Source organism: Notolepis coatsorum, assembly GCF_963971535.1.
Source record: "Notolepis coatsorum genome assembly, chromosome: 19".
Lineage (NCBI taxonomy): Eukaryota > Metazoa > Chordata > Actinopteri > Aulopiformes > Paralepididae > Notolepis > Notolepis coatsorum.
The window spans coordinates 35,416,024-35,442,790 of NC_140183.1; the positions used below are offsets into that span (position 1 = coordinate 35,416,024).

Genomic DNA, 26,767 nt, shown 5'->3' on the forward strand with positions numbered 1-26,767 from the left:
CACACGGAAGTCCTACCAACAGAGACGCGCACGGTGACGTACTCTATGGCGGGGGAATTTCTGCGGTGCACACGCCCAATATTACAGGCCGTGGGACCAGGAAACTCCCCCCCCCCCCCCTCACCCCGTAACGTGCCGAACCGCAACGTGACAGGAACCTTGAAGGACAGGGGGTGTACCCCTGACCAACAGAAAAAAGGGGGAGAGGAAAGGTTACCAGTTCACCCCTTTACGACCCCACACCCATGATACGATGTAATGACAAAAAGAGAGTATGACACAGTCATAGTCAGCTCTATGAAGCGTTTGACAGCTTCACACAGCGCATGAGCTAACCTGCTATCTGATTTTTACTAAGGAAAAAACACAGAATAGAGAGGGCTCTCTAAGAGCCCCGGTCCAACTTACACATGTGCTTCTGTGGCCAGTCCAACCCAGTTGTAGGTCACATGACACACACAACCCATCATCACCTACAAAAAATGGCAAAAACACTCTACAGAGGAACGCCGTTTTTCATAATGAGAGAATACATAATTCTCGATTAGTATCGGCCACAGGCCTTGCTAAGCACACACGAAAGCGACCAAACAATCTTTTCTTTTAGGAAAATAAAGTTTCTCCAGCAGTCTTAGCACAACCTCAGCAATCAAGCTAAGGGTTACATTGCATCCCTACCACACAAAGACACAATGTAGTGCAACAACATGTCTGATAGGAGGATGAAAAAGTCCCCAGGGAACCGGGGGGAAACACAATCCTCCTACTTTACCCTTAATACGGCCAGTTAAAACAGGAAAACCTGTTAATATGTGAACACACTGTTCATTGTCATCACAGGCTGAGAAAAGAATATTCTTTACTCATTTGTCACTAAGCATAGCTTCATAGGTTAGTTACCCCTTAGTTGTGAGTACACGGTACATATAAACACACATGATGTTTCTCACACAACAACCAGATCATTTTCACATCTGTAACAACAACCCGATTTGCACGGAGAAGCTAATTACCAGTGACAAGACAATTCACACAAAACTCGCGTCGTATCCTAAATGTATTGCAGCAACACACGTTTTTGGAAAACAGCGTTATTTACAAAACATGTAGAAGGTAAAGCCAGAAGACGCGTATAAGGTCTGGCCAAACCTTGTCCTACCCGGAGCGTAGATCAACGGAGTGCAGTCTCAAGGCCCCGTAGAAAACACAGCCGTCCTGTGTTGTTCGAACTGGGCAGCGTCGCCGCTCCAACCCGTCGCTACGGTCCCCTTTGTTGACGCAATCCTTGCCGTCCTGGCTCAGGGCAGGGTCGACGAACATACCCTGTCAAAGATGACGTCGTAGTCAAGAGTGTAAAACATGTTATAATCAAAGCACGTTCAACAGAGTAGCATTAAGCTAACGGCCGCCCTAACCGTCGGACGCTACCACCCCCGCCCGCGAGACGCCGAGCAAATGGCGCGCGCGACCAGAGAGTAGCTTCGAATCCCCCCCGCCTCTCCCCGTGAGGGAGAGGAGAGTCGGGAACCGCGGCGGCGCGCGAGGTGCCGGAGCCACCCCGCGCTGGACCTAGGCCGATAGCAGCAAGCTAACGTTCCCCAGCCTAACCTAGTAGGCCACCTAGTGATTACAGCAGGCTAGCGCCGCAGCTAACAGCTGACTGGCTAACAGTAGGCCACCACTAGCACGTAAGCTAAGCAGCTATCACCTGAACGTGTACACAATGATATAACACTCACCCAGACAGGCCGCCGTTCTGAAACCCTCCTCACTTTTTAAGAGAAAAGAGAAACAAGATGTTAACACAGTTTTACAACGGTGATTTTACCCACACCCGACGGAGCCAGCACAATACCAACTGGCCTGTGTAGCTGACTTTGAACACAGATCTTCCGCTATCGAACATTTATGCCCATATCTCCTCGTGAAGGAATACTCTCATTTGGATATGAAAGAAGGGGCTACACGGTGACAGAGAGATATCCACTCGTCCAGAAAACACAGGGATCACCAGTGTTAATGGTCGCGGCCCACTAGTTAAAACTAAAATGGGCTTCAGACCAAGGTCTTCTGTCGCCTAAGAGGCTGAACAAAGGACCCTAGCCTGGGGCCGGTTTTCATAAACATTGTCAATTAGCCCCCATAGCACTAACAGACAAGTGGAGCCTGCCAGCAAACATAACTCACCAAAACCAGGAACCCACCGCTTCTCACAACAGCGGCACGTCCTACAGCCCAGCTGTGCCTTTACCGCAACCAGCACACAGCAAGGACTGCAGTTGGAAAAGCATGTAGCGGCGTGAACTCCCAATACGAAAACCGGTGGAGGATTTTTAGAATGATCATCATCTTCCAGACACTCCAGTACGAAGACAATATCGCCGTATTTTCTCGAAAATAGTGAGAGACAAAATAAAGATATGATGTCAACGTATCCTTGTTTTCCAACTCTTCTCCTACTTCTTCTTCCATCACATCACGTCAAGTGTGGGGATCTACCGAGGCACTTCTTCCTTGTGGTGAAAGCGAGAAGGAGGCGAGTGGGTGGCCCCACCCCTGCTTATATGGGTAAGCTGATAGGGGTGTGGTCAGACAAATATTGGGATTAAAGGTACATTGTGGTCTTTATTCAGTGCGTGTGCACGTGTGCGAGGACAGTGCAGAGAGTGACGCCGAGCGAGAGCTAATACGAAACAGAACCCCTGTTTCCCTATGTTTTTCGTCGGTTCTTCACAATCCCTCCAGTACCGGTACGCTGAGGTACCCTGGACTGTCGGACGTTCCCTGGCACCTGATCGTCCTGACTTAATTTAGTTTTCTTATTTTTGTGCTCATTCTCTGTTGACGCCCGCCGTCCTATTGTTCTCCTACTGCTCTAGTGCTGTTCCTAGCATTAAAAGGATCCACTTGTTAAAGAGCAACAAACTCTCTGCCTCGTTCTTTGTCCTCCACAACTGGTACCTTGGAAGCACTTACCTTCGCCGTAACAGAAGAACCGACCACCGCAAGTACCATGGAGGCAATTTGGGAGGCTCTCCAAGAGCAAAAGAATGCTTTAGTTTAGGGCTTGTGTCTGCTCGCCTGCCGGCAGGGCCTCCGCACTGTGGCAAATTACGCCATTGATTTCAGGATCGTGGCCCGGGAGGCAGCTTGGCCTGAGGTCTCCTGTTGTGTCTTGTTTGTCCAGGGGCTCACCAAGCGGATGAGGGACGAGCTCTCCATGCGTGAGTTGCCGGAGCAAGCACGGGTCGCTTCTACTTCCGGTGCCGATATCTTCCCGCATTACACGAGTGAGCCACTGGGTGACGAACCCATGCAGCTTGGAGCGCTGTCGCTCTCGGACGACGAGAGGCGGTGCTTCATCGAAGAGAGGCGCTGCTTCCGGTGTGGACGTACCGGCCATCGCTTCGGCAGCTGTCGGGTGCCGTCGGGGAAAGGAGGGGCTCACTAGGTCCTGGAGAGGCGCTAGCAGGTGGGCTCATTTCTCCCTTGGCTCATGATTCACGTACGTTTTTCGATGTCACTGTGGGGTGTGGGAGGTACATCAAGAAGACCAGGGCGTTAGTTGATTCGGGGGCAGCGGGGAATCTAATTCACGTTGGGTTGGTCATAGAGTGGGGTTTGTTATTATGTCTCCCTACTGTGTCATTGTTTTAGGCCATCCTTGGCTAGCCGCACACAACCCTGTGATTAATTGGGCCACGGGTGAACTCTCAATGGGGAACGGCGTCAAGTCGGTCTCCGGCGAGAGTTTACCTGCCCCTTCTCCCTTTGATTGATTGATTGAAAAGTTTATTAACAGATTGCAGAATGGGTACAGTACAGTACAGCTCAATACATACAATTGTTAAGGGGATGCAGACCAGAGAAAGACTTTCGTCTTGTTTACATCAGGGTCCACCATTTTAAATTCATCATAACATATATGACACACATGACATACAGATAGACAGTACTGCTACATCTATACATTTATGACATATCAGATTTGCAAATACAGTACTGTTTGTGATACAAGAAGTGTCCAGAAAAAGAGTGTATATACATTTGACAGAAACTGTACATTGGAGGAGGTTGGGTAGGTGGGGTGGGGTTGGGTGGGGGGCTGTACATTGGAGGTGGGGGGGGGGGGTGGGTAGGGGGGGGCACTGTACACTGTACATTGGAATACTGACAAATCCATACGGTCATTTACTGTACAACTGGGTTAGGACATTTGTAGGGGCCAGTTTCTAAATGCAGTCTCCCGTAGGTGTTCTTTAAGAGTGTTTTTGAAAGTGGGTAGTGATTCACATTCCTTTACAGCTTTGGGTAGGGCGTTCCACATTGATGTGGCATAATTGCGAAACGTGTTTAGTCCCTTGTTTGAGCCGAATCTGGGTTTAGCATGATTTGTGGAGCTCCCTCTGGTGTTGTGATCGTGGTATTCACTGAGTATTTTGACATGTACATGGGTACCTTGGTCGTGTAGTGTATCTTGTAGACCAGGCCCATTGCAAGTTGCTGTACTCTGTCGTCTATTCTAAGCCATCCTAGGTTGTCAAAGTGGGCAGGGGTGAGGTGGGTTCTAAGAGTCAGGTCAAGCAGTAGTCTGACCAGTTTGTTTTGAGATGTTTGTCATTTGGTTTTTAGTGCCTTTGAGGTGCTTTGGTACCATGAGGTGCAAGCATAGTCGTAGTACCCTTGAATGAGTGCTCCTGCCAGAGTCTTCAGGGTATTCTTGTTTACCAGAGAGGAGATCCGGTACAAGAATCGAGTTTGTTGGTTGACTTTTTTTATTACATTGGATGCCATTTTGTCACAGGAAAGATTAGCCTCTAGGATGGAACCCAGGTAGGTAATTTCATCTTTCCTTGTGACAATATTGTCACCCACTGTAACTGAGAAGCCGTCGGTCTTGCTGAGTTTGTTATTTGAACCGAAGAGAATGGACTCTGTTTTGCCCATGTGTAATGATAGTTTGTTGTCGGCGAGCCATATACAGATTTTGCCTAGTTCCGAGCTGAGGGTTTTTTCAACCTGTAACTTGTTCTTGTCAGAGACAAGGGGGGGGGGGGACTCAGTCGTCACAACCAGGCAGGGATGTCAAGGATTCTATGTGCTTTAAAAGGGATCTCCAAGTCTTCTCAAAGGTATTCAGGGAGCCAGTAGGGCCTTTGAGGGAGAATCTGAGCTTTTCAAGATTAATAGATAATAGTAGTTCCTTAACCCACCTATTGTGAGATGGAGGTTGAGTATGTTTCCACTTAAAAAGAATAAGTCGCCTGGCCAATAAAGTGGAGAAGGCAAGAACAGGATGTGACATTTTGGAGGGTAGAGGCTGCAGAGGAACACCGAACAAGGCCACGAGAGGATTCTTTTTTGTCTCCTTCTTCTCTCTCCAGGATGGTGGGAGCGTTGCAGACTCGGTCATATCTCCTAATCCCGATTTAATAGGCGTGCCTGAGATCTATTTGGACCTGGCGGATGTTTTTAGTAAAACGTGTCCTAAAGCACTACTGCCTCATAGGTAATACGACTGCCCCATTAATCTCCTACCTGGTACCTCTCCACCCCGTGGGCGTATGTTCTCCCTCTCTCGCCCCGAGACAGTGTCCATGAACACTTACATTCAGGAGGCATTACTCGCAGGGCATATTCGTCCATCCACATCCCCTGCCGGCGCTGGGTTCTTTTTTGTAGCAAAAAAGGACGGTACTCAGTGATTGATTATAGGGGATTGAACGACATTTACATCAAGAACCGTTACCCTCTGCCTCTCATGGACACCGCCTTTGAGTGCTTACAGGGGGCACAGGTCTGCTCTAAACTTGACTTACGTAATGCATACAACTTGGTCAGGATTAGAGAGGGAGACGAGTGGAAGACTGCATTTAACACGCTCAATGGGCATTATGAGTATTTAGTCATGCCCTTTGGTTTAGCTAATGCTCTGGCAGTTTTCCAAGCCCTGGTTAATGACGTGCTGCAGGATTTAATTGGGGTGTCAGTTTTTGTGTACTTAGATGACATCCAAAAATTTTCTCGCAATATGGTGCAACACCAACTGCATGTTCGTGAGGTGCTACAACATCTCCTCAAGCATCAGCTATTTGTAGGCAGAGAAGTGTGTGTTTCACACTGACACCGTTTCCTTCCTGGGCTTTGTGTTGATGAAGGGTGATCTTCGCATGGATCCAGCCAAGGTGAGTGCAGTCTTGGACTGGCCACGGCCTTCGTCGCTCAAGGAGTTACAATGGTTTTTGGGCTTTGCAAATTTTTACAGGCGTTTTATTCGCAATTTTTGCGCCTTAGCCAATCCTTTAACAGCTCTCACTAAGTCCTCTCTTCCTGGCTTTGAATGGTCGCGTAGGGCAGAGTCAGCCTTCTGCGACCTCAAACGTCGATTTACCTCCGCCCCTGTACTGATCCGCCACGATGCAGAGACTCCGTTCATAGTGGAGGTGGATGCCTCTGCCATCGCGGTGGGAGGGGGGTGATCTCTCAGAGATGTAAGCTCAGGGGGGACCGTGCCTTCTCCGTTGTCGCCCCCAAAATGTGGAACGAGCTGCCACTGCAGATTAGGCAGGCCTCATTACTGCCCCGTTTCAAAGGCCTCCTTAAGACCCACCTTTTCTCTCTGGCTTTCGACACCATGTAGCTTGTTGATTTTATGATCTTATTGTCTTACTGTGTTGTTGTTGTTGTATCGTTTTGTTACTGTGTCCTTTGCTTTTAAATATTTTTTAAGTACTCTGATCTATTTAAATTTGTATTGCTGCCTATGTTTACCTTCTTTTTTTCTTCTCTTTTTTGGTAATCTTTTTTTTTTTTTTTTTTTTTTTTTTTAGTGCTGCTTATAGTTCTGTTTCATAGTGGATCCGCTCGGCATCACTCTAGCACTGTCCTCGCACGTGCACGTGCACTGAATAAAATTCCACAAATGTACCTTTAATCCCAGTATTCGTCTGACCACACCCCTCGTTAGCTTACCTTCATAAGCAGGTGTGTGGTCACCTGCTCTCCTCCTTCTCGCTTTCACCACAAGGAAGTGCCTCGGTAGATCCCCACTTGACGTGTTGTTAGTTGAAAAGAGTTGTGACGTGTTTACATTGTGCTTAGTTTTTTCTTCTCTCATAACTGTTCAAAGGAAAAAGCTAAGTCATAATGTCTACTTCGGAGAGTAGACCCACTCTTCACCAGCGGTTCTCCATTCCCGCCTCCGTCGTGCGTTCTGGTGCGGGGCTGCTGCCACTTTCGTGGTTGCCGACCCAGCCCAGGAGGCAGCCGATGGGTAGTTTGCCTCTCCGAGGAGCCGAGACGTCGGTGCCGTCGCTCCGGCGATGGCATGATCTCGACTCTGGTTCCTCTGGTTCCAGGGAATCGTCCGTTGTTGAACGGTCGGTTCTTTTGGGTCCGGAGGATTTGCGACGCAAACTTTTCGCGTCTGCCTGTTCACGTCGCAAGATGGTGGCATGCAGGCGCGAACGGCCTGGGTTTGGGGAATTGCTGGAGACCAGCGAGGATGCGTCGGGCTCTGTTTATCCAATGGAAACTGAGGATATCATGGAAGAGTTGGACGGATTCTTGTTTGAAGGTCCTGTGGAGGCGAGTATCCCTCCTATCCAGGAAACACCGGAGGGGGGAGAAATGGCTCCTTGGGACGCCTTGTTCGAGGATGTCGAGGAACCACCTCTGCCTCTTCAGCAGGATGCCCTGCTATCAGCCACATCAGACTGTGGCTCCTCAATGGGTCGAAGCCTGCTGCATGTGAGGGATGCGGGTTCGGTGGAGGAAAGCAGGGGGAACTGCAGGCTTTGTTTCCCGAGCTCATGGCGGTAGCTGCCGCTGCCGCAGCCATTGCCTGCTCCTGCCCCCGATGATCTCATAGGTCATCTCTGGCAGCGTCGCCCGGTGAGAGGGGTGGACGTTGTCTACCCATTTTTCCCCTCAATGGGGGCCTATGTTCGTCAGGGTCAGGCGGTGTCTCACATCATGGGACTTACCCCCGCCTACGTACCAGTTACGCGGGTGTCGGGGTTGGTCAAAGGTATGAGAGAGGGCGTGCCACGGCTTGATAGGCCGATGGCCGCTCTCCTCTGTCCGGATATGGTGTGGGAACCATTATGCAAGCCGGTTCTCCATGGAAGATCGACTAGGCGATTGGCATATTGGGGTGTCATTTATCGCTGGTACACAATCGCTGGCTGCGGCTTCTAACATCGCCCACCTGGCTAGATTTGTATCGGGGATAATGACGGGCGGCACGGATCTGACCGAGGTAAAATGCGATCAGATCACCCAGGCGGCAGGAGCTGTCCTGCATCTTACCCAGGTGCTGGCCATAGCCTCGGGGAAGACGCGCGCCCTGGCCACCCTGATCCAGCGCCACCTTTGGCTGGAGCAGGCTCGAGTGCCGGAGAAGAAGAGAACCCCTCTTCTGACGGCCAGCCTCTCCGATGCTGGACTATTCGGGAAGGCCCTGCAGCTGATGACCTCAACGTGCAGAGAGATGGCAGAGGAGAGATCCGTTCTCCAACCCCATTTTCCGCCTCCCGTCCTTGCCGGTGGAGTCAGAAGGCTTCCACGACGTCGAGCTCCCTCCGCCGTGCCTACCACTGCCTCCGCCGCCGCTGCTGGCCCCTCCAAGCAGGCCAGGAGGAGAGACGGCGCTTCTGCTGCCGCCGGCCCATCCACGACCGGAGGAGACGGTAGGGAACGTCGAGACCAGCAGACAGTTACCTACCGTCCCTCCGGGGCTCCTCGGGGTGGCAAAACTCGAGCGGTGCGAGGTAGCAGACGCCGCTGAAGTGACTTTTCCCTCTGTGTCCCCTCTCCTCTACACCCTCCCCGGCCCCTCATGATTGTGTTTTTGTGCCATGGAAATAAAAAGTTCCCCGATATAAGGGGAACTATATTATTGGCCAAACAAACTGTGTGTTTCTTCAACAAATCATATGATGGGGTTGCGTAAATGTGAATCTGCACTATTACATTGAGAGATGAGTCATGTTGTGTTACGAGATTAAGCAAGGTCTGCAAGCATACACTCAGTCATAGGAGGTTCTATTAGCCTGACGCTCCACATGCAGGTAGAAACTGGTGGTATTCCATTGCTTAAACAAAGTAAATGTGTTCCACAACGCTGTTGTGTTAGTTGCAGTAATACTCGTACACACACGTTCCACGGCCTGGCCGTTACTCTCGGTCAGCGTTTGCTATGTACGACATAGAAAGCGGGTGTAGGATTCACACACATACGACTTGTTTTGTTATAAATCCTGTTCAAATTTTGTGGGTAGCGGGCATTGTATTAGCTTACGCTATACATTAGCATTCTACCGAAGGTTTCAAAATGCTACAGTTGTTATTGTGTGTAGGGAAAAAGGGTTTTGTGAGGGGGTGTCGAATAAACCCCTCCTTCCCACTTGGTTGGTTGAGGAGATTTTGTCTCATTCTGCTGAGCCAGTCAGGGCCGAGCCGTTCGAACGTCTTGGCAGGGAGTGGGGGGGGGGGGAGGGTTGTCCTGACGCGACTCCTATTACAAACAGGAGCCGTGTAGTGGAGGCTTGGTCATGCAACAACGCCAGCATGCGCCCCTTCCGCCGGGGCGGCTGTGTTCAGCTGTCCCCTCTGGCGCCTGTCTCGTCCGCAGTCTCCAGGCTCGGGTTCACAGCCTGTTGCCTGGTTTTTCCCCGGTGTGCTGCCTGCTTCCATTGGTTAACCTTTTTTGTGTGCTTACAGCCATGCTGACTGCCTGTTCTGCAGGGTCTGTGTGCCAGGCGGTGTACTATTGGGGGGACAGGGCCCGCTCGGCTGAGGGGCCTTTGTCCGAATACGCTGGCGATGTGGGGGGCAGGGCCACTAAGTGCCCACCTGGTGGGGTCTTGATGCTGGCATCATGGACTTCTCCGGGCCCCGTTCCAGGGGGTCCAGTCCCTTTGGTGGGTCTGGGCCTTCCTTCGCGCTCCGCTGCTACGGCCTTGCCACGGGGTTGGGTTTGCCCTTGACCCCGTGTTTCTGGGGGCAGTAACGAGGTTGTTCCCTCCGTTCGTTCCCGGGTGGCATGCGGGTTGTGCGTGTGTGTAGTCGTGGGGTCAGGCCACGGTCTGCTCACCCTGTGCGTTGAGTTGCTTGAGTGCCTCTTCGCACGGTCGGGTCCGTCGCCCTCCCGGGAAACCTCTAATAGGGGGGGTGCCCTCCATTAGGGGGGGTCGGGGGGGCTCGGCCCTCCCTGTTCTGATGGTCGTGGGGGGCTTTCAGCGGGGTGTATTTGTCGGCCGGTGGCTCCGCTCGGCCTCCCTTTGTGCTAGAGTGATGCCGAGCGGATCCACTATGAAACAGAACGTTAGGTTATGACTATAACCAAGTTCTGTCAATAGTGGTGACGCTCGGCATCCGACGCCGCTGCAGCCCTTGACCTCACCTTGTGGTGAAAGCTTGGGAAGGAGGAGAGCAGGTGACCACACACCTGCTTATGAAGGTAAGCTAACGAGGGGTGTGGTCAGACGAATACTGGGATTAAAGGTACATTTGTGGAATTTTATTCAGTGCGCGTGCACGTGCGAGGACAGTGCTAGAGTGATGCCGAGCGTCATCACTATTGACAGAACTTGGTTATAGTCATAACCTAACGTTTTTAATATGCTCCCTCTGTACAGCACTTTGTGCCCCTGTGGCTGTTAAAGCGCTTTTATTTTTTTTATTAATAACTTTCTTTATTGGAAGAGTTTTCAAAATTATGCAGACAGTTATACATAATATACATCTTCCATTTTCCCCCCCCCCCCACCCCCATTTCCCTTTCCTGGCAGTCGCCTGGCCAATAAAGTGGAGAAGGCAAGAACAGGATGTGACATTTTGGAGGGTAGAGGCTGCAGAGGAACACCGAACAAGGCCACGAGAGGATCAGGGGTGATAGTAAGGTTGTAGGCTGTGCCGATAGTTTCAAAAATGTCAGACCAGAATGTGGCAAGGCTGAGGCAGGACAAGAACATGTGGGTGTGATCGGCAGGGGATTGTTTGCATCTATTACATGCGTCAGAGATGTTGGGGTACATTCGAGAGAGTCTCGAGTTAGTGTAGTGGACTTTGTGTATAACCTTGCACTGTGTGAGGCCGTGTCTCGCACAGATGGAAGATGAGTGGACAGAGTCCAATGCCCAACTCCAATACTCATCAGACAGTTCAATTCCCAGCTCCCGCTCCCACGAGTTCTTAGGGCCGGTTCCTGGGGTATCCGTAGCGGAGCTAATCAGGTTGTAGATGTTGGAGATTAGCCGTTTCTTTTCCGGGTTGAGAACCATTAGTGAATTGTGAAGTGCCACAGAACAACAAGTGACACTTTTGGAAATTGACATCCTGATTCGTTCCTATATGACCAGTATATTCTTTTATAGACTTTAAAAACTGAACTCTGGAGGATAGTGAAATGATGGTTCTACTTATAAAAATGAAACTGAGCCTTTAATGTCTGCATAGAAGGTGTCTGTTGTCTGTGAGAGCAGGCCCCCCGATGGGGAGTTAACCTGGGGAATGTGGCCCTGAGCAGAGGAGAGAAAGCTGTAATGTTAACCCTTACAGAAGGGAAGGGAATTAAAGGTTGAGGTTGTGAAGTTTTAGAGAAACAGGGAGTCCTGAAACGATAGAGAGAATCTTAAAAACTATATAACAATTAAATGTTTAATGTGTACAGTAAAAGTTTTCATAATGGCATGCTTATAATTAACTGTCAGTAGAGAATAATACTAAAATGATGTGTAAAACTGTTTTCTGGAGGGCATCTCTAAGGAGTCTTGATAAGAAATCTTATGGATGGCCTCGCTCGGTACTGCCTGGTACCATACCACGTGGTTACCACAGACAAAGCAGTTGTTTGTTCTGAAGAAATAAGGGACTTTCTCTTACTTAAAAAAACACTAGGTAACTAAAAGTAACGCTAGTAAAAAGGAGGAGGAGTCCATACGGATTATGTATTGTATTTTGGTTTGCTAAACGAAAATGACATCCCTGTGACATCACTGTGTTTAGACCAATCGGAAATATGATACAATATCAATATAAAAAGGACTGTTACCCATTCAAGGAACAGACTTTTTTTGAGAGATTTGAAGAGGTTGCTTGCAGACACCAGGCACAAGCCGTGCCAGATGAGATGTTTTTGTTTTATACTTCTTTTAAACTGTAATGGATATTTCCGCTCAAGTCTTTTTCTGTAACTTCATTGAAATAAAAATGACTTTTTATAGGGGGCCGACTAGGGAATTTGGGGTTCTGGTTCTGTGTGAAGTGCCTAATTTGGAAGAAACGAAACAGGTGGGATTTGGGAAGGTCGAATTTCTTTACGAGGTCTGGAAAAGACATGAAAGTCCCTTGGTCATAGAGATCATTAAAAGTGGTTATCCCTTTGTCAAACCAGACTTGAAAGGAAGAATCAGTGCAAGAGGGCAGGAATAAATTATTGTTAAAAGTGGGGGAGAGGTCAGAGGCCCTATGGAGGCCGAGGCTTTTCCTGATTTGAATCCAAATTTTTGTGGAGTCGACCACCATTGGGTTTGCAGAGAGTCCAGTAACCGACATAGGGAGTTGGGAGCACAGCAGAGAGCGAAGAGAGTATCTAGAGGAAGAGAGTTCCATGTCGACCCACACCGGGCCTAAGTTGTGTGTCGTGCCCCTCATCCAATATAAAAGTTTGTGTATGTTACACGACCAGTAGTAGTGCTGGAAATTAGGCACTGCCAGTCCCCCTAACTCTTTGGGGAGTTGTAGTATTGATCTCCTCATCCGTGGGATCTTATTGCCCCAGAGGAAGGAGCTTATTAATCGGTCGAGTGTCTTAAAGAATGACTTCTTAATGAGGACTGGGATATGGGTGAAGAGATATAAAAACTTTGGTAGCACTACCATTTTAATTAAATTGACTCTGCCCACTAGAGACAGTGGAAGACATGTCCACCTGTTGAAGTCTAGTTTGCACTTTTCAAGAAGAGGTGAGAAGTTTTTCGAGAACATTGTTTGGATTGAGTTGGTGATGTTAACCCCTAGATATCTGAATCCATCTGTTGTATACTTAAAGGGGAAGAAAGTCCGGGGTATTTTTTTGGCTGAGGAGTTGATTGGAAAGAGTTCGCTTTTATGAAGGTTTAACTTATAGCCTGAGTAGGACCCAAACTTGTCCAGTATATTAAGAATTATAGGGAGAGAGGCGGTCGGGTTAGATATATACAGAAGGAGGTCGTCTGCATATAGGGACAGTTTATGAACTTTTCTGACCCGTGTGATGCCTTCAAACCTCTCTTCCTGTCTTAACCAGATGGCCAGTGGTTCGATGGCTAGGGCGAACAGAAGGGGGGAAATGAGGCTGACTGAAGTCCGTTTGTATGGACTGAGGCGACTGGGTGAGTGTAAAGTAACTTAATCCAGGCAATAAAGTCAGGGCTAAAACCGAATTTCAGCAGTATAAAGAAGAGGTAGCCCCACTCCACTCTGTCGAAGGCCTTCTCTGCATCCAGGGAGACAATTACTTCTGGTGACATAGAGTTAGGGGAATTGAGGATATTTAAAGCGCTTGATAAATAAAGTTGGATTGGATTGGATGTTTAAAGGACGGTAAAGTGCATCCTTGCGCTTTTTTTTTCACACCGGCTGTCTTCGGCCGAGCGTAACTACGACGTGGGTAATCGGGAGTTGTTGGCAATCAAGTTGGCACTGGAGGAATGGAGACATTGGTTAGAGGGGGCGGCACATCCTTTCATTGTTTGGACTGATCATAAGAACTTGGCTTACATCCAAGGGGCTAAACGCTTTAACGCTCACCAGGCCAGGTGGGCGTTATTCTTTAATCGATTTCGATTTTCCATCTCCTATCGGCCCGGTTCCAAGAACGTCAAACCTGACGCTCTGTCACGCCAGTTTGACCTTCCGGGCCAGGAGGAGAAGCCCCACCCTATTATTCCACAGGCCTTGATTTTGGCACCCGTGTCATGGGGCATAGATAGGGTGGTAAGATCGGCTCTGACACGGGAGCCCGATCCCTGTGGGGGTCCTCCAGGGCAGATGTATGTGCCCAAGGCTGCACGCTAGCGCCTGCTGCAGTGGGCACATACCTCCTCTCTCACCGGCCACCCTGGGGCCACCAGGAGTTTATCCGTAGGAGGTTCTGTGTGTGTGCACTGAACAGGTGGCCAGGAACGCGCAAGACGGTATAAATATGGAATATTAATACAGTCTATTCCACTATAGATATATCCACGCGATTAGCTTAACGTTAGTTCTTATTTATTTATCCACTGTCATTTGCAGTGTTGGTGTAGTGTTTTTATTTATTTTACTTGAGGCATGACTGTAAATGGAAAACAAAATTTTTTATCATACAAATATTGTCATATTTATTATTATTATGATTAATTAATTCCAAGGATGCGAATGAAATCACAATGATTCCTCCCAAATAAAGCCCTTAAGAACACGGTGCACACCAGTCTGTGCGACTTACAACTGCTCTTCAGCGCTCCTAAATCCTGCTCTTAGTTAAGACCGAATCCAGGAGAAGGGACCGTTGGTGAATCCCAAAATCTGCCAGAAAATTTCTTAAGTGGAGCTAGGACAAAAAGAAATCTGATCTTTTAAGTCCGTTGGTGAATAAGACCCAATGATCTGATGCTTGTCTGATGCTTGTCAGTTTAAAGCAATAAAGCGGCAGTCTTTTAGGCAGCAAAAAGATGTTACTTCCAGTCATTTACCTCAGCTGCTTGCTAGTTTACAAACAAACATGACATCCTCATAGCGGAGTCATATAAGTGGGGCAATAAATCCCTTTTTTTTGTCAATGTCACCAAAACTCGTGAGCATCTTTTGAGTTGAAATCATATTTCAAAACATGAAATAAAAACTCCACTTGGTTACAACGCCACTGATAGAAATCATGTAACTATTGTATACTGTACACTACAGTATGTCTTCACCTCGAGTCCCAATGATACACAGAGGTCCGTGAGACTGTATAGAATATTAAAATTGAATAAAAAAAAACAAGATTTCTCGGGTTTTCTGTGGTTCTGGCGCTCAACGCATGGCCGCGAAACCCGAGAAATGTTGGGTCTGGCGCTGAATGTGTTAAAGGTCCCCTCCACTCAAAAACGAGTGTACCAGAGTGCACCTAACTGCTCCCGATGAGCAGGTTGGCACCTTGTATGGTTGCCTCCGCTGTCGGTGTGTGAATGTGTTAGTGAGTGTGTGAATGTGAGGCATACATTGTGAAGAGCTTTGATTTCCCGAATGCAGTCCATTTACCATCTACCAAAAGGAAATGTCGGCGGGGCAAAAGGTCCACGAGAGACCCCTACTGGATCCGCAATGTGAGCAGGAGGTTCTGAATGTCCTAAACCTGTCCAGTAGCCTAATCTAACATGCCTCTCACTAAGTGTTTATCTTTTGTTCCGACTACGAGAGTGTAATGAATTTGATGAATTGAAGATTTTTAACAAAAATTTGGAAATCTTAAAAAGAGACGACCTGGCTCAAAAACATGACCTGGCTAAAAAACACCTCGACTTGGCTCAAAAACACCATGACCTGGCTAAAAAACATGACCTGGCTCAAAAACACCACGACCTGGCTCAAAAACACGATGAAATGGTTAAAAACATGACCTGGCTCAAAAACACCACGACCTGGCTCAAAAACACCATGACCTGGCTAAAAAACATGACCTGGCTCAAAAACACCACAACCTGGCTCAAAAACATGACCTGGCTCAAAAACACCACTACCTGGCTCCAAAACATGACCTCGCTCAAAAACATGAACTGACTAAAAGTCAATTATCTTGTTTTCATAATCGTCGGAAGCCAATGTCGTAATTGAAAATAACATTTGGTGAATTGCACAGCCCTATCCAAAACCAAAGTTAAAACGAGGCCAGCAAATGATTCTTTCCATCAGCATATCAGAAGTGTTTTACTTATTCCTTTTGTACATGGTTACCTGTGGAGTGTCGTCCCAGCTTGAGCATGCGGAGAGACCTCATCAGCCGGAGCACCTGCACCACACGCCCCATGTTCTCCAGTTCAGTGCTTCCCCCATGCAGGTTCTCCACTACCAGAGTCACGTAGAAGGGCAGGATGGCCAGCAGGTCGATCAGGTTGGGCACGCTGCGGCTGAATCGACACTTGTCCCTCACGCACAGAAAGCGAAGCGCCAGCTCGCCTGTGAACCACACCACGCATACGTACTCCAACGTGTCAAACAAATGTGATGCGCCAGCGCTGCTGCTCGTGCCAACATCATCACCCAAGTCCAGCGAGATGAGCGCCATGTTGATGACCGATACCATCACAAAGAAGATGGAGAGCGTGCCAAAGGTGCGAGCGGCGCGTGACGACTCAGGTTTCTCCAGCAGGTCCCACAGGTGTTGGCGGAGAGCCGGGCAGGCGGCGCCTGAGAAGTCCTCGTCGCGGCCGTCATTGTCCTCAGTCTTGCACTGCATGTCCAGGTTCTCGTTGAGCTCCTTGCGGCGGTAGTAGCGCTCGCGGCAGCAGGGGGTGATGCGAAGCTCGTCGATTCCCCAATATTCAATCTCCTGCAGGAAGGAGAAAACACACAGCTCCTCCCTCACGTGAAGATGACCCGTCCGGTAGAAGTTCATCACATACCTGTTGGAGAAGAAAATATTAGGGATGCTCGATATTGGCTTTTTTACCGATACCGATATTCCGATATTGTCCAACTCTTAATTTCCGATACCGATATCAACCGATATCAACCGATACCGATATATGCAGGGTTTCCCACCCCAAAAAACGGAATAATTTCAGGTAACTAATCATTTCACTGGATATATATATAACAAATATTGTTATTGTTTTTTTCTTTTTTTAAACCGATACCGATATTTGCCGATATCACATTTTACTGCCGATATCGGCCGATAATATCGGTCGGCCGATAATATCGGACATCCCTAGAAAATATGGTTAGTTATTGGAGTGCAGGTACTTGTTGACCTTATAACTTTAGGAGTTATTAGCTATTAGGGAAAGGGCGTGAGTAATCGATTACTCAAGTACTCTTCGTTTCAACTGAACTTGATTTAAAAAAAAATCGTTAACACCAAGTACGTCCACAAAAAGTGCTTGTTTTTGCCACTAAAACAGAAATCTCGCTATGAAATCCTGCAAGGCGTGAGTTGTTGCAAGAAGACAACACTGGAGGCTGTGGAGCATGAGAGTGTAAGGAGGGTTCTATGGATAGTACGCTAACATTACTGCGAAAGGTTTGTTGCGTTGGAATACAGCTACATGTAGCTTAGCATTATCAAAAAGATAAAAACAGCGGTTTGTGTTTGTGCATTTCCAAACAACATGCTGCCCATTTTGCGTAGCGTTCATAGACTATTGATACGGACATGCTTTTCTCAAGAAATATACTGTTCCATGAGCGGAGTGGAGGTAATGTAATTATTACAAATGGTAACTGACTTTTTGACTGACAATATGCATTAAGCTATATACAGTATATTGGTATATTGCTATGCATTGTTATTGCTGCTGCCATGCTCTTTAAGATGCGTTGTAAAAACAGATTTCCCTAAACAAATACTCAAGCACTACTCTAATAATTCATGCGATCTGGGAAAACATTACTCTTGCCCATCCCTAGTAGCTATCATCTCTTTTGCAATCATCATCATTTGAGTTAATATTAGTCTAGTATATTTAGTACTTCTAGACATAGACAAAAGAAGGAAAGGCCAATCAGTAACTGAAAGGTTGCTAGTTTGATCCCCGACAATGACAGAGGATTATATTCCAGCAATGAGCTGGCGACAGGAGGGTGGCCACTATTACCTCTAGTGGTCTCCGTTATCTCTGCCAAAGTGCCAAAGTGTGCAAGGCACAAAAAATCAACTGCTTCCAGGACATGGCACCACTGGAAACCCTATGCTCTGACATCTGACCTCTCCGCAGAATATGTGTGGGGAGCTATGTGTACATGTATTTAGGAGGGATTGCAGGGAGACTATTTTAAATGGCCTAGTGGAAAGTGAAAAGAAAAAGACAAGTCATCCTCTAATGTGAGACTACTTCCTCTATTCCTCCTTATAGGCCGTAAGGTGAAGGCTGTATCGTTTCATCCCGTTCCCACCTCGGCGGACTACACAATTTTCACTCTGGGTGAAAGTTATATTGGTGTAGATTTAGGAACAAATAGTTCTCCTGACAAATTAGCCCGTTTTGCGCAATCATAATTTTAAAGTCAGGACTAGATCTTTCATCGCGAACGGATACTTGGTCACCACAGAGTTTTATTTGACATAATTGGTGCGAGTTCGGTCACATATCTTGCACTCGACCAATAGCAGCTCTCCTTGTTGCCAAGTTACAGACCACAAGACATTGTGTAAACAGTAACGTGATGTTATCATGTCATCCATGGAGTACATCTCGACGAAAATGGACAAAAAACACATTCTAACATTCGCGAAATAGGCTTCTAAACAATGTTATATGCATATACGCTACTTGCTATAGGCAAGCGATTGAATACAGCTGTGAAACGGGCCATAACGTATGTGTTATTAACCATACTGTACATTTAAATCATATCTCCTTCTATCTACACAAACAACACAGCATTGCACACACCGATGCATGACGTCCTCAGGGAAATTATTCGATAAACCTCCATAAACACACAATCCGTGATGCATGCAGCACATTTGTATCAAAAACACTTTACCTTTTCCCAACCTGCAATATTAAACATGCTGGTACAATTATCTAAAGATTGAGGTCGTACACAAAACAGTTCAGTGGATAGTATAATTAATAATATGTTGTTTTTTTGTGGAGGACATCTTCAGTTTTGCAGGATTTTTGGAGAAAGCATGGCACTTGAGACAAAACACACTATATCGTATATAATTGTATATGAATTCCTCTTGTTTCTTTGTTTACATACATTGCTTACAGCTTGTGTTATATTACGTTTTATTGTATTTTCTTTTTTTTGTGGCCATCTTGGTCTATATGTCATAATTTGTCAAGTATACTATTATATATACTTATTGTTTATGTGTCTTGTAAGCCCATATGGGCTGGGCATACACCTGTATGTAAGACACGAAAATAAAAAACATCAAATCAAATCAAATAATGACAAAAATAAGACCCACCCACCATCCCCTTAATTTGGAATAATGTCAAACAATTTACAAATCAATAAGTTACTCATTAACCTTTTTATTTTACAAAATAGAATGCAGGTACAAAAATAGATTCAAGAGGTTTATTCGTCACATACATACACAAGTTTCAAGTTTGTTTATTATTTATCACAATAAAATACAGGTAGTTTACGATGAAATGCTTGTTTCTGTAAGAGCCCCTGAGAGTGTGCTTCATACAGTAAAAAAAAAGTAAGTAAAAAGTAAAGTAAAGAGGAATATTCAATATACATATATACAATATACACTACAGAGTAAAGTGAGTAAACAGTGAGGTGTGTGGAGAGATCAGTGTCAAACTGATCTCAACAAATACAAACAAAAAATCACACTACTACTGTATAACATGCCCCCTTGTCGGGGGCATAGAGAGTTCTGGCAAAGCCGATGATGCCATGTAGAATGCTTTATATCTTGCATCATTCACATTCTTAGCTGATGGCTGGCCATACAGGTGGCACACATATTTGCATTTTTACCCTAGACCATCAAAGGTAGACTGGTCTAGGGTAAAACTGCTACCCAGTTCTGTAAATGCAGTCAGGTAGTCCTTTTTTTCACAGCCATGAAAGGCACTAGTAGTCACAACCTGGGAAGGTATGGATCCCAATAAGTGCTGAACACACATTGGTGCCAAGGGCTGATGACACCTTAGCTATGTCAATGATCCTTGGTCTGTTGCCAACTCCTGTGAAAAAATACAATCTACATGGCAGTTCTGCCTGCAGACTTGCAGCAATCACTGCCACATCTGTATCAGGGCTCTTGATGACTAGTTTGATAGATCTGTGCAGCATGTTGTGCGTGTATAAACACCCTGGTGTCACATTCCTTGTGGTCACATGTTAGATCATCAACAGCACAGAGTTTGTGAACCGTTTGTTACAGTCACACAGTGACACAGCTTTCCATGTGCTATGTACAAGCTGATGTCCCTGCCCACAAGTAGCATGAAAACCAGCATCTCCAGGAACATTGGCAAACTCGATCTCTAAACAATGTTTGTATGTATCTGCAATGATACAATTCTCGCCTGGCAATTTAAGCCACCGCTCGACAGAGTTTCTATATCTATCCCACTGTGTCTGTGTAAAATCTTGTACACTTTCTTTCTGAACGGACGTAAGATGCATATAACATTGTTTAGAAACCTTTTTGCGAACTTTAGAAGGTGGTTTTTCTCCATTTTCGTCCTCTTCTGTACTCGTCGATGTGTACTGCCTTTCCGTTGCTTCCATTCCTACTGTTTACACAAATCTCTTGTTGTCTGTAACTTGGCAGCAAAGAGAGCTGCTATTGGTCGAGCACCAGATACATGACCGAACTCGCACCAATTGCGTAAAATAAAACTCTGTGATGACCAAGTATCCGTTCGCGAGGAAAGATCTAGTCCCGACTTTAAAATTATGATTGCGCAAAACGGGCTAATTTGTCAATGGAGAACTTTTTGTTCCTAAATCTACACCACAATATATCTTTCACCCAGAGTGAAAATTGTGTAGTCCGCCGAGGTGGGAACGAGAATAGTTTTCTAGCCACTTCTCAGCCTTCACCATACGGCATATCAGTACCATTTAGCTACCATGAGAAAAACACTCTGACAATATCACATACTGGAAGGTCTGTGAGCTGCGGTCAAAGAAGAACTCGTTCTCCAGGAAGTCGGCATCGTCGCACAGCTCCAGGGCCGAGGCGGGGCTGCAGCAGGCCAGCTTGCCCAGCCGCGTCTCCGGGTAGGAGGTCAGCAGCTCCTGCGACAGAACATAGCGGCTTCCACCGACGTTGATGATGAAGAAGTCCAGGGGGTCTCTGCCACAATCCACCGGTGTCTCGCCGTAGAAGACGCTGGAGTCCAGGGACAAAAGAGAACCGCTGTCGCCATAGAAGTCGGCCGCTGCCACCGGGCTGGACGGTTGGCTCATTATGGCATATGCCGTATGGAGGAGGCAGGGAGAACCTAGGCATCAGTGGAGTCACACTGTGTTTACCATGAACAGGTAGACGTACAGTATAAACCAGCATAGGTAGATACCAGCATGAGTACACTGTTCATTTTGACAGCAGTTACAGATTTAGTTTTACTCTTCGTCTTCTGACTTAAATGTTTATTCGTTTTACTGGAGGGCTGAGGACAATACACTTCAACAAAAATGGAATCCAATGAGCAGTGCTTAACAAAAAAGATTTCCTCAGATTTATCATAATAAAGGTACCGGTAGCACAAGAGACTAAGGAGGAACTAGGGGTGGGGGAAAATACAGCAATATTTTGCATGCCAATATCATATCAATACATAACATTTTATTTGTAATAATAATAATAATAATAAACTTTATTTGTATAGCACCTTTCATACAGAAACTGCAGTTCAAAGAGCTTCACAACAGAAAAAATACAGGCATAAAAGTTGCACATAAAGTGCAGACATATAAAATCAGTTTTTCACATTAGGATCTAACATCCCAACAGGCCACATTGTTTATGGTTTGATTCTGTTTTAAATAGACAATAATAAAAAGAATAAGATACAATAGACAGGGTAAAATAGTGCAATAGTGCAGTGCAATAAAATAGATCAAATCATTTTTTTTACAGTGCAATAAAATTGTTCTGGATTACTGTTGAAAGTCGTCTTTACCTTCTTTGTTTGGTATCCACAGTTTAAAACTTGACAGTCTTCCCTCCTGTTTGATACCCACTTTGACCCTTCGAACCTCCCACTCAGGGCAAACCTCCCTCTCAGGGACAGTTTTGAACCTGTAATAAAAAGTAATAGACAGAGTAAAATAATATTGTGCAATAAAATAGTAGAATAGAATAGATAGTAAAATGATGTGCACAGTGCAGTGCAATACAATAAATGGGCAGAGTAAAATAATGATACAGTACAATCAACAGCGGATGCTATGGTGAAGAGGCACGTTTTTAGCTATTTTTTTTTATATTAAGAGATCTAGCTTCCCTAATGTCCATAGGTAGTGTGTTCCATAACTTTGGTGCAAAGTTTGCAAAGGCTGCATCCCCGATTTCCCTTACTGTGGCTTGGAACCTTCAATAGACCAGTAGTAGATGATTGCAATGTTCTAGGAGGCACATAGTTGACTAGAGAATTTGCCATGTCGATTGGTCCTGTTCCATTTAGTGCTTTGTATATAAGGAGGATCTTTAAATAAATTCTAAATGTTACCGGAAGCCAGTGTAGGTTAGCTAATACTGGACTGATGTGGTCTCTCCTCTTATAGTTAGTAGCCTAGCTGCCGAGTTTTGAATGAGTTGGAGTCGTTCTGTTTTTTTTTGGGATGCCGTGAGGAGTGCATTACAGTAGTCAAGTCGGCTTGAGATAAAGGCATGATAGCGTATTTTTTATTTATAAACGGCCATACCTTAGCTATGTTTCTAAGGTGGAGAAATTATGTTTTTGTCACCTTGTTGATGTGTGATTTAAGGCTTATGTCTGAGTCTATTATAACACCAAGACTTGTAACTTCGGGTTTGATCCAAGGAGTAAGTTGCCCCATATTGCTCTGTAACATTTCTCTTTTTGTTATAGGCCCGACTAGTAGGATTTTAGGAAGTTGTTCGTCATCCATTTGTTTATTACTAAGGCAGAAATGGAGTTAATAGCTGTGTGATCATTTGGTTCAGCGGAGATGTACAATTGTCTGTTAGAGTAGATGACAGAGTACAGCAACTTGCAATGGGCCTGGGCTACAAGATACACTACACCACTAAGGTACCCATGTACATGTCAAAATACTTTCCAAAGGTCAGTGAATACCACGACCACAACACCAGAGGGAGCTCCACAAATCATGTTAAACCCAGATTCGGCTCAAACAAGGGACTAAACACGTTTCGCAATTATGCCACATCAATGTGGAACGCCCTACCCACAGCTGTAAAGGAATGTGAATCACTACCCACTTTCAAAACCACTCTCAAAGAGCACCTACGGGAGACTGCAATTCGAAACTGGCCCCTGTAAATGTCCAAACCCAACCCCCTCAAATGTACAGTCCCCCCCCCCCCAACCACCTCCAATGTACAGTTTTTGTACTCATAAACAGTACTGTATATTTGTAGATTTGGTATGTCATAAATGTCTAGATGTAACAGTACTGTCTATCTGTATGTCATATAATTATGTTATGATGAATTGAAAATGGGGGACCCTGATGTAAACAAGACGAAAGTCTTTCTCTGTTCTGCATCCCCTTAACAATTGTGTGTATTGAGCTGTACTTAGGGCTGGGCGATATGGCCTAAATATGATATCACGATATTTTCTGACCTTTTGGCGATACACGATACACATCACAATGTTTTTCTTTTTTACCCCAAACAATTCATTATGAGGCTTACCAAGACAGTATTTGAGTTTGCAAGCTAACATTAAAGACAAAATAAAATACCCATGCATTTAGCATTTTTATATTATATATTAGATTTAGATTATTAGATTATATATTGCATATATTTAGCAATGAGATATTATATGATTTAGATATGAAATATGATGAATTGAAAATGGGGGACCCTGATGTAAACAAGACTAAAGTATTTCTCTGGTCTGCATCCCCTTAACAATTGTATGTATTGAGCTGTACTGTACCCATTCTGCAATATGTTAATAAAGTTTTAAATCAATCAATCAATCAATAGCATTTTAGCATTTTTATGAAACTACTGTATATATGTATGTCTCTAAATGTTTTGATGAATTGAAAATGGAGGACCCTTATGTAAAAAAGCCGAAAGTCTTTTTCTGGTCTTCATCCTCCTGTACTGTATTGTACCCATTCTGCAACCTTTTAATAAAGTTTTCATTCATCCTTCTGACGGAAACATAATCATTTTGATTGACAGTCGAGTCTGCCAATTACGTCACACCGCTTGCCCCCGCCCTGCTGTTCTTAGCACCAATCGGCAAGCGCTATTAGTTTTTGACTTCCTGAATGTCCTGTGTGCTGAACAACAACAAAGCTACTAACATTAGCTCCCCGCGGCCGTCGAGTAGGAGACCAGTGCTCCACAGGATGACTAAATGAGGCATAATGATTTTACTACAACGAATGTTATAATAAAAGCCTTTCCATACATCTGTCTGATTGAAAACTTTATTAACAGACCGCGGAATGGGCATATCTCAGCACGGGCTGAGATATGAACGAGACACGATACGTTGAAAAAGTGTATCGTTAATGAACTGTACCCGATATTTATATAATATCGGCATATCGCCCAGCCCTAATTGTACCCATTCTGCAATCTGTTAAATAAAGTTTTCATTCATTCATTCATTCAACCATAGTTATTATGAGTATAGCGAGCGCTCTGCTCTTAGTGGAACTGTCCCTTTATCCAGTCTAATACTGAATAATTTTCTCCACATGCACACACCCATCTGCCTGGCCACACCCACATCCGCTCCTCTACATAAGCGGGGTCGTGGCCACACCATCAGCTCCTTCCCAAGTCTTTCACCACCGAAGGCGAAGACCACGGGGTCCTCAGTGAGTCAGAGCAGAGCGCTCGCTATACTCATATAAATATGGTTATAGAATAACCGTACGTTATATATCGTATAGCTTACTCTCTGCTCTGAGTGGAATACAGGAGCTGAGCAGAGCGGAAGCTCGACAGATGCACCCGCTGAGGCCCCCCACAACCATCAGAACCGGGGAGGACCCGAGCCCCCTGGACCCCCCTAGCGGAGGAATCGGATCCGACTGTGCGAGGAGGGTTTAGCACCTAAAAACGCACAGGGTGAGCAGACCGTGGGACTTACCTTCACTCAGAAGGACCCGCGACCACTCAGGCGCGCATCCCACATGCCACCAGGGAACGGACGGGAAGCAAAAACACCTCCATCACAGCCCCCAACATCACGGGGTCGAAGGTCAAGAACCCAACCCCGTGGCAAGGCCATAGCAGCGGAGCGCAGAGGAGGTCCCAGCCCTAGGACAACCTGAGGGCCAGGACCCCCCGAAAAAAAAAGGGCCTGGCGAGGCCAACGAGGCCACAGCATCTGGGCCCCACCAGACGGTCACTGGTGACATCACCCCCCACATCGCCAGCGTATCGGACAGGACCCAAACAAGAGGAGACCCTTCCCCCCTGGCACGCCGCTCTGAAGCACTCTAGCTTACTGCACCTGGTATTTCCAGGGGGTATCCCATCCAAGAACTAACCAGGGCCAGACCTGCTTAGTTTCCGAGATCTGACGATATCGGGCGTGTCCAGGTTGGCATGGCCATAAGCCCCAAGAGGCTACCCCCCCCCACAATACTGTGGGGCCAGACGGCGCGCCGGGGAGACAACCCCCAAGGGGGTTGATCCCTCAATCCAGGCAACAGGCCAGAACTCGACCTGTGCCTGGAGCAATGCGGACTAGACAGGCACCTAAAGGGTCTACTGTGAGAACAGTACCCGGCGGAAGGGGTGTTCGGTATGCTGTGCACCATGTCATGACCTCCACAAACCCGACCCCTCCAGCGGGGTCGAGGTACAAAGGAGAGGCTGACAAAATTGGCAGACGTCATGAAAGATGCAGGGGCATACTCTCGGGCAGACGGGGTCAAACCAACCACCTCCCTATATTTAGTTTAACAGGAGGCGGTTGTTCCCTTAACCCACCAAGAAAACGTAGAAACATAACTGCACGTATACACAGGCTATACAAGCAGTACAAGTGTTTCAGTTTTCAAAGGGTTAACCCAGGCCAACAGGTCGACGAGAACGAGTCCGGACCTGGGCCTGGCAGACCGGGACTACACAGGGATGCCTAGAGGGGCTGACAGCAACCACCCCGACAGCCCCCTCCCATCCCCGCCCAGCAGGGGGAGGGAGGGGTGAAACAATGGAGAAGGACCAGGTAGAGCTGCCGCGATTACCGCATTACCGCGGTATCGCTGTTACATCACGGCCACCGCAGAGTAGGCTGAATACCGCGTCACCGCTGTTTTTTATAATAATAATAATAAATTATCCTCCTCTCGTTGGGCTTGCGGCTCTGCAGATATACCCTACTCCTCTCTCGAGGTTCCAAGCGACCCTATTGGGTACCAGAAAAGTCACGTGAAACATTGCAGACCACTGATTGGTCAGAAGAGAGTCGCGTCACACGTTGTAGCGTCATGCAGTGTGTTACCACCAATCGGCAAGCGAGTATTAGGTTTTTACTTCCTGAATGTCAGATCATCACAACACGGCTAATAACGTTAGCTTTAACTCTCCGCCGGAGTGGACTACGATCGCTCCTAAGGAGTACTAAACGAGACATAATGATTTTACTGTCTGCAACGAATGTTATAATAAAAGCCCTTCGTTCTATACACTTGTCTGATTGAAAACTTTATTAACAGACCGCAGAATGGGACAACTCGGCACGCTCTGAGCAAAGAAAGGAACTGAGATATGAATAGAGTATTGCTTGCCTTGCTATTGTCCGGTAAATACGCTGATGTTATTGAACGTATAACTATATAATGTTAATGCCACAAAACGAATGCCTTTATTATAAAGTAGTAACTTTATAGTAATAATAAGAAGAAAGGGTCGGGG

General features: G+C 46.3%; 1 protein-coding gene across 1 annotated transcript in view; it reads right to left on the bottom strand.

Moving 5' to 3' along the window:
- Positions 1-26,767, bottom strand: part of kcnv1 (potassium voltage-gated channel modifier subfamily V member 1) — a gene marked incomplete at both ends in the record, with an annotated part of 61,112 nt that overhangs the window by 17,901 nt on the left and 16,444 nt on the right. The window contains 2 exons of the mRNA XM_084336609.1: positions 15,964-16,631; positions 20,819-21,161. Coding sequence (XP_084192735.1) covers positions 15,964-16,631; positions 20,819-21,161 — 1,011 coding nt within the window. The remainder of the gene's footprint in view (positions 1-15,963; positions 16,632-20,818; positions 21,162-26,767) is intronic.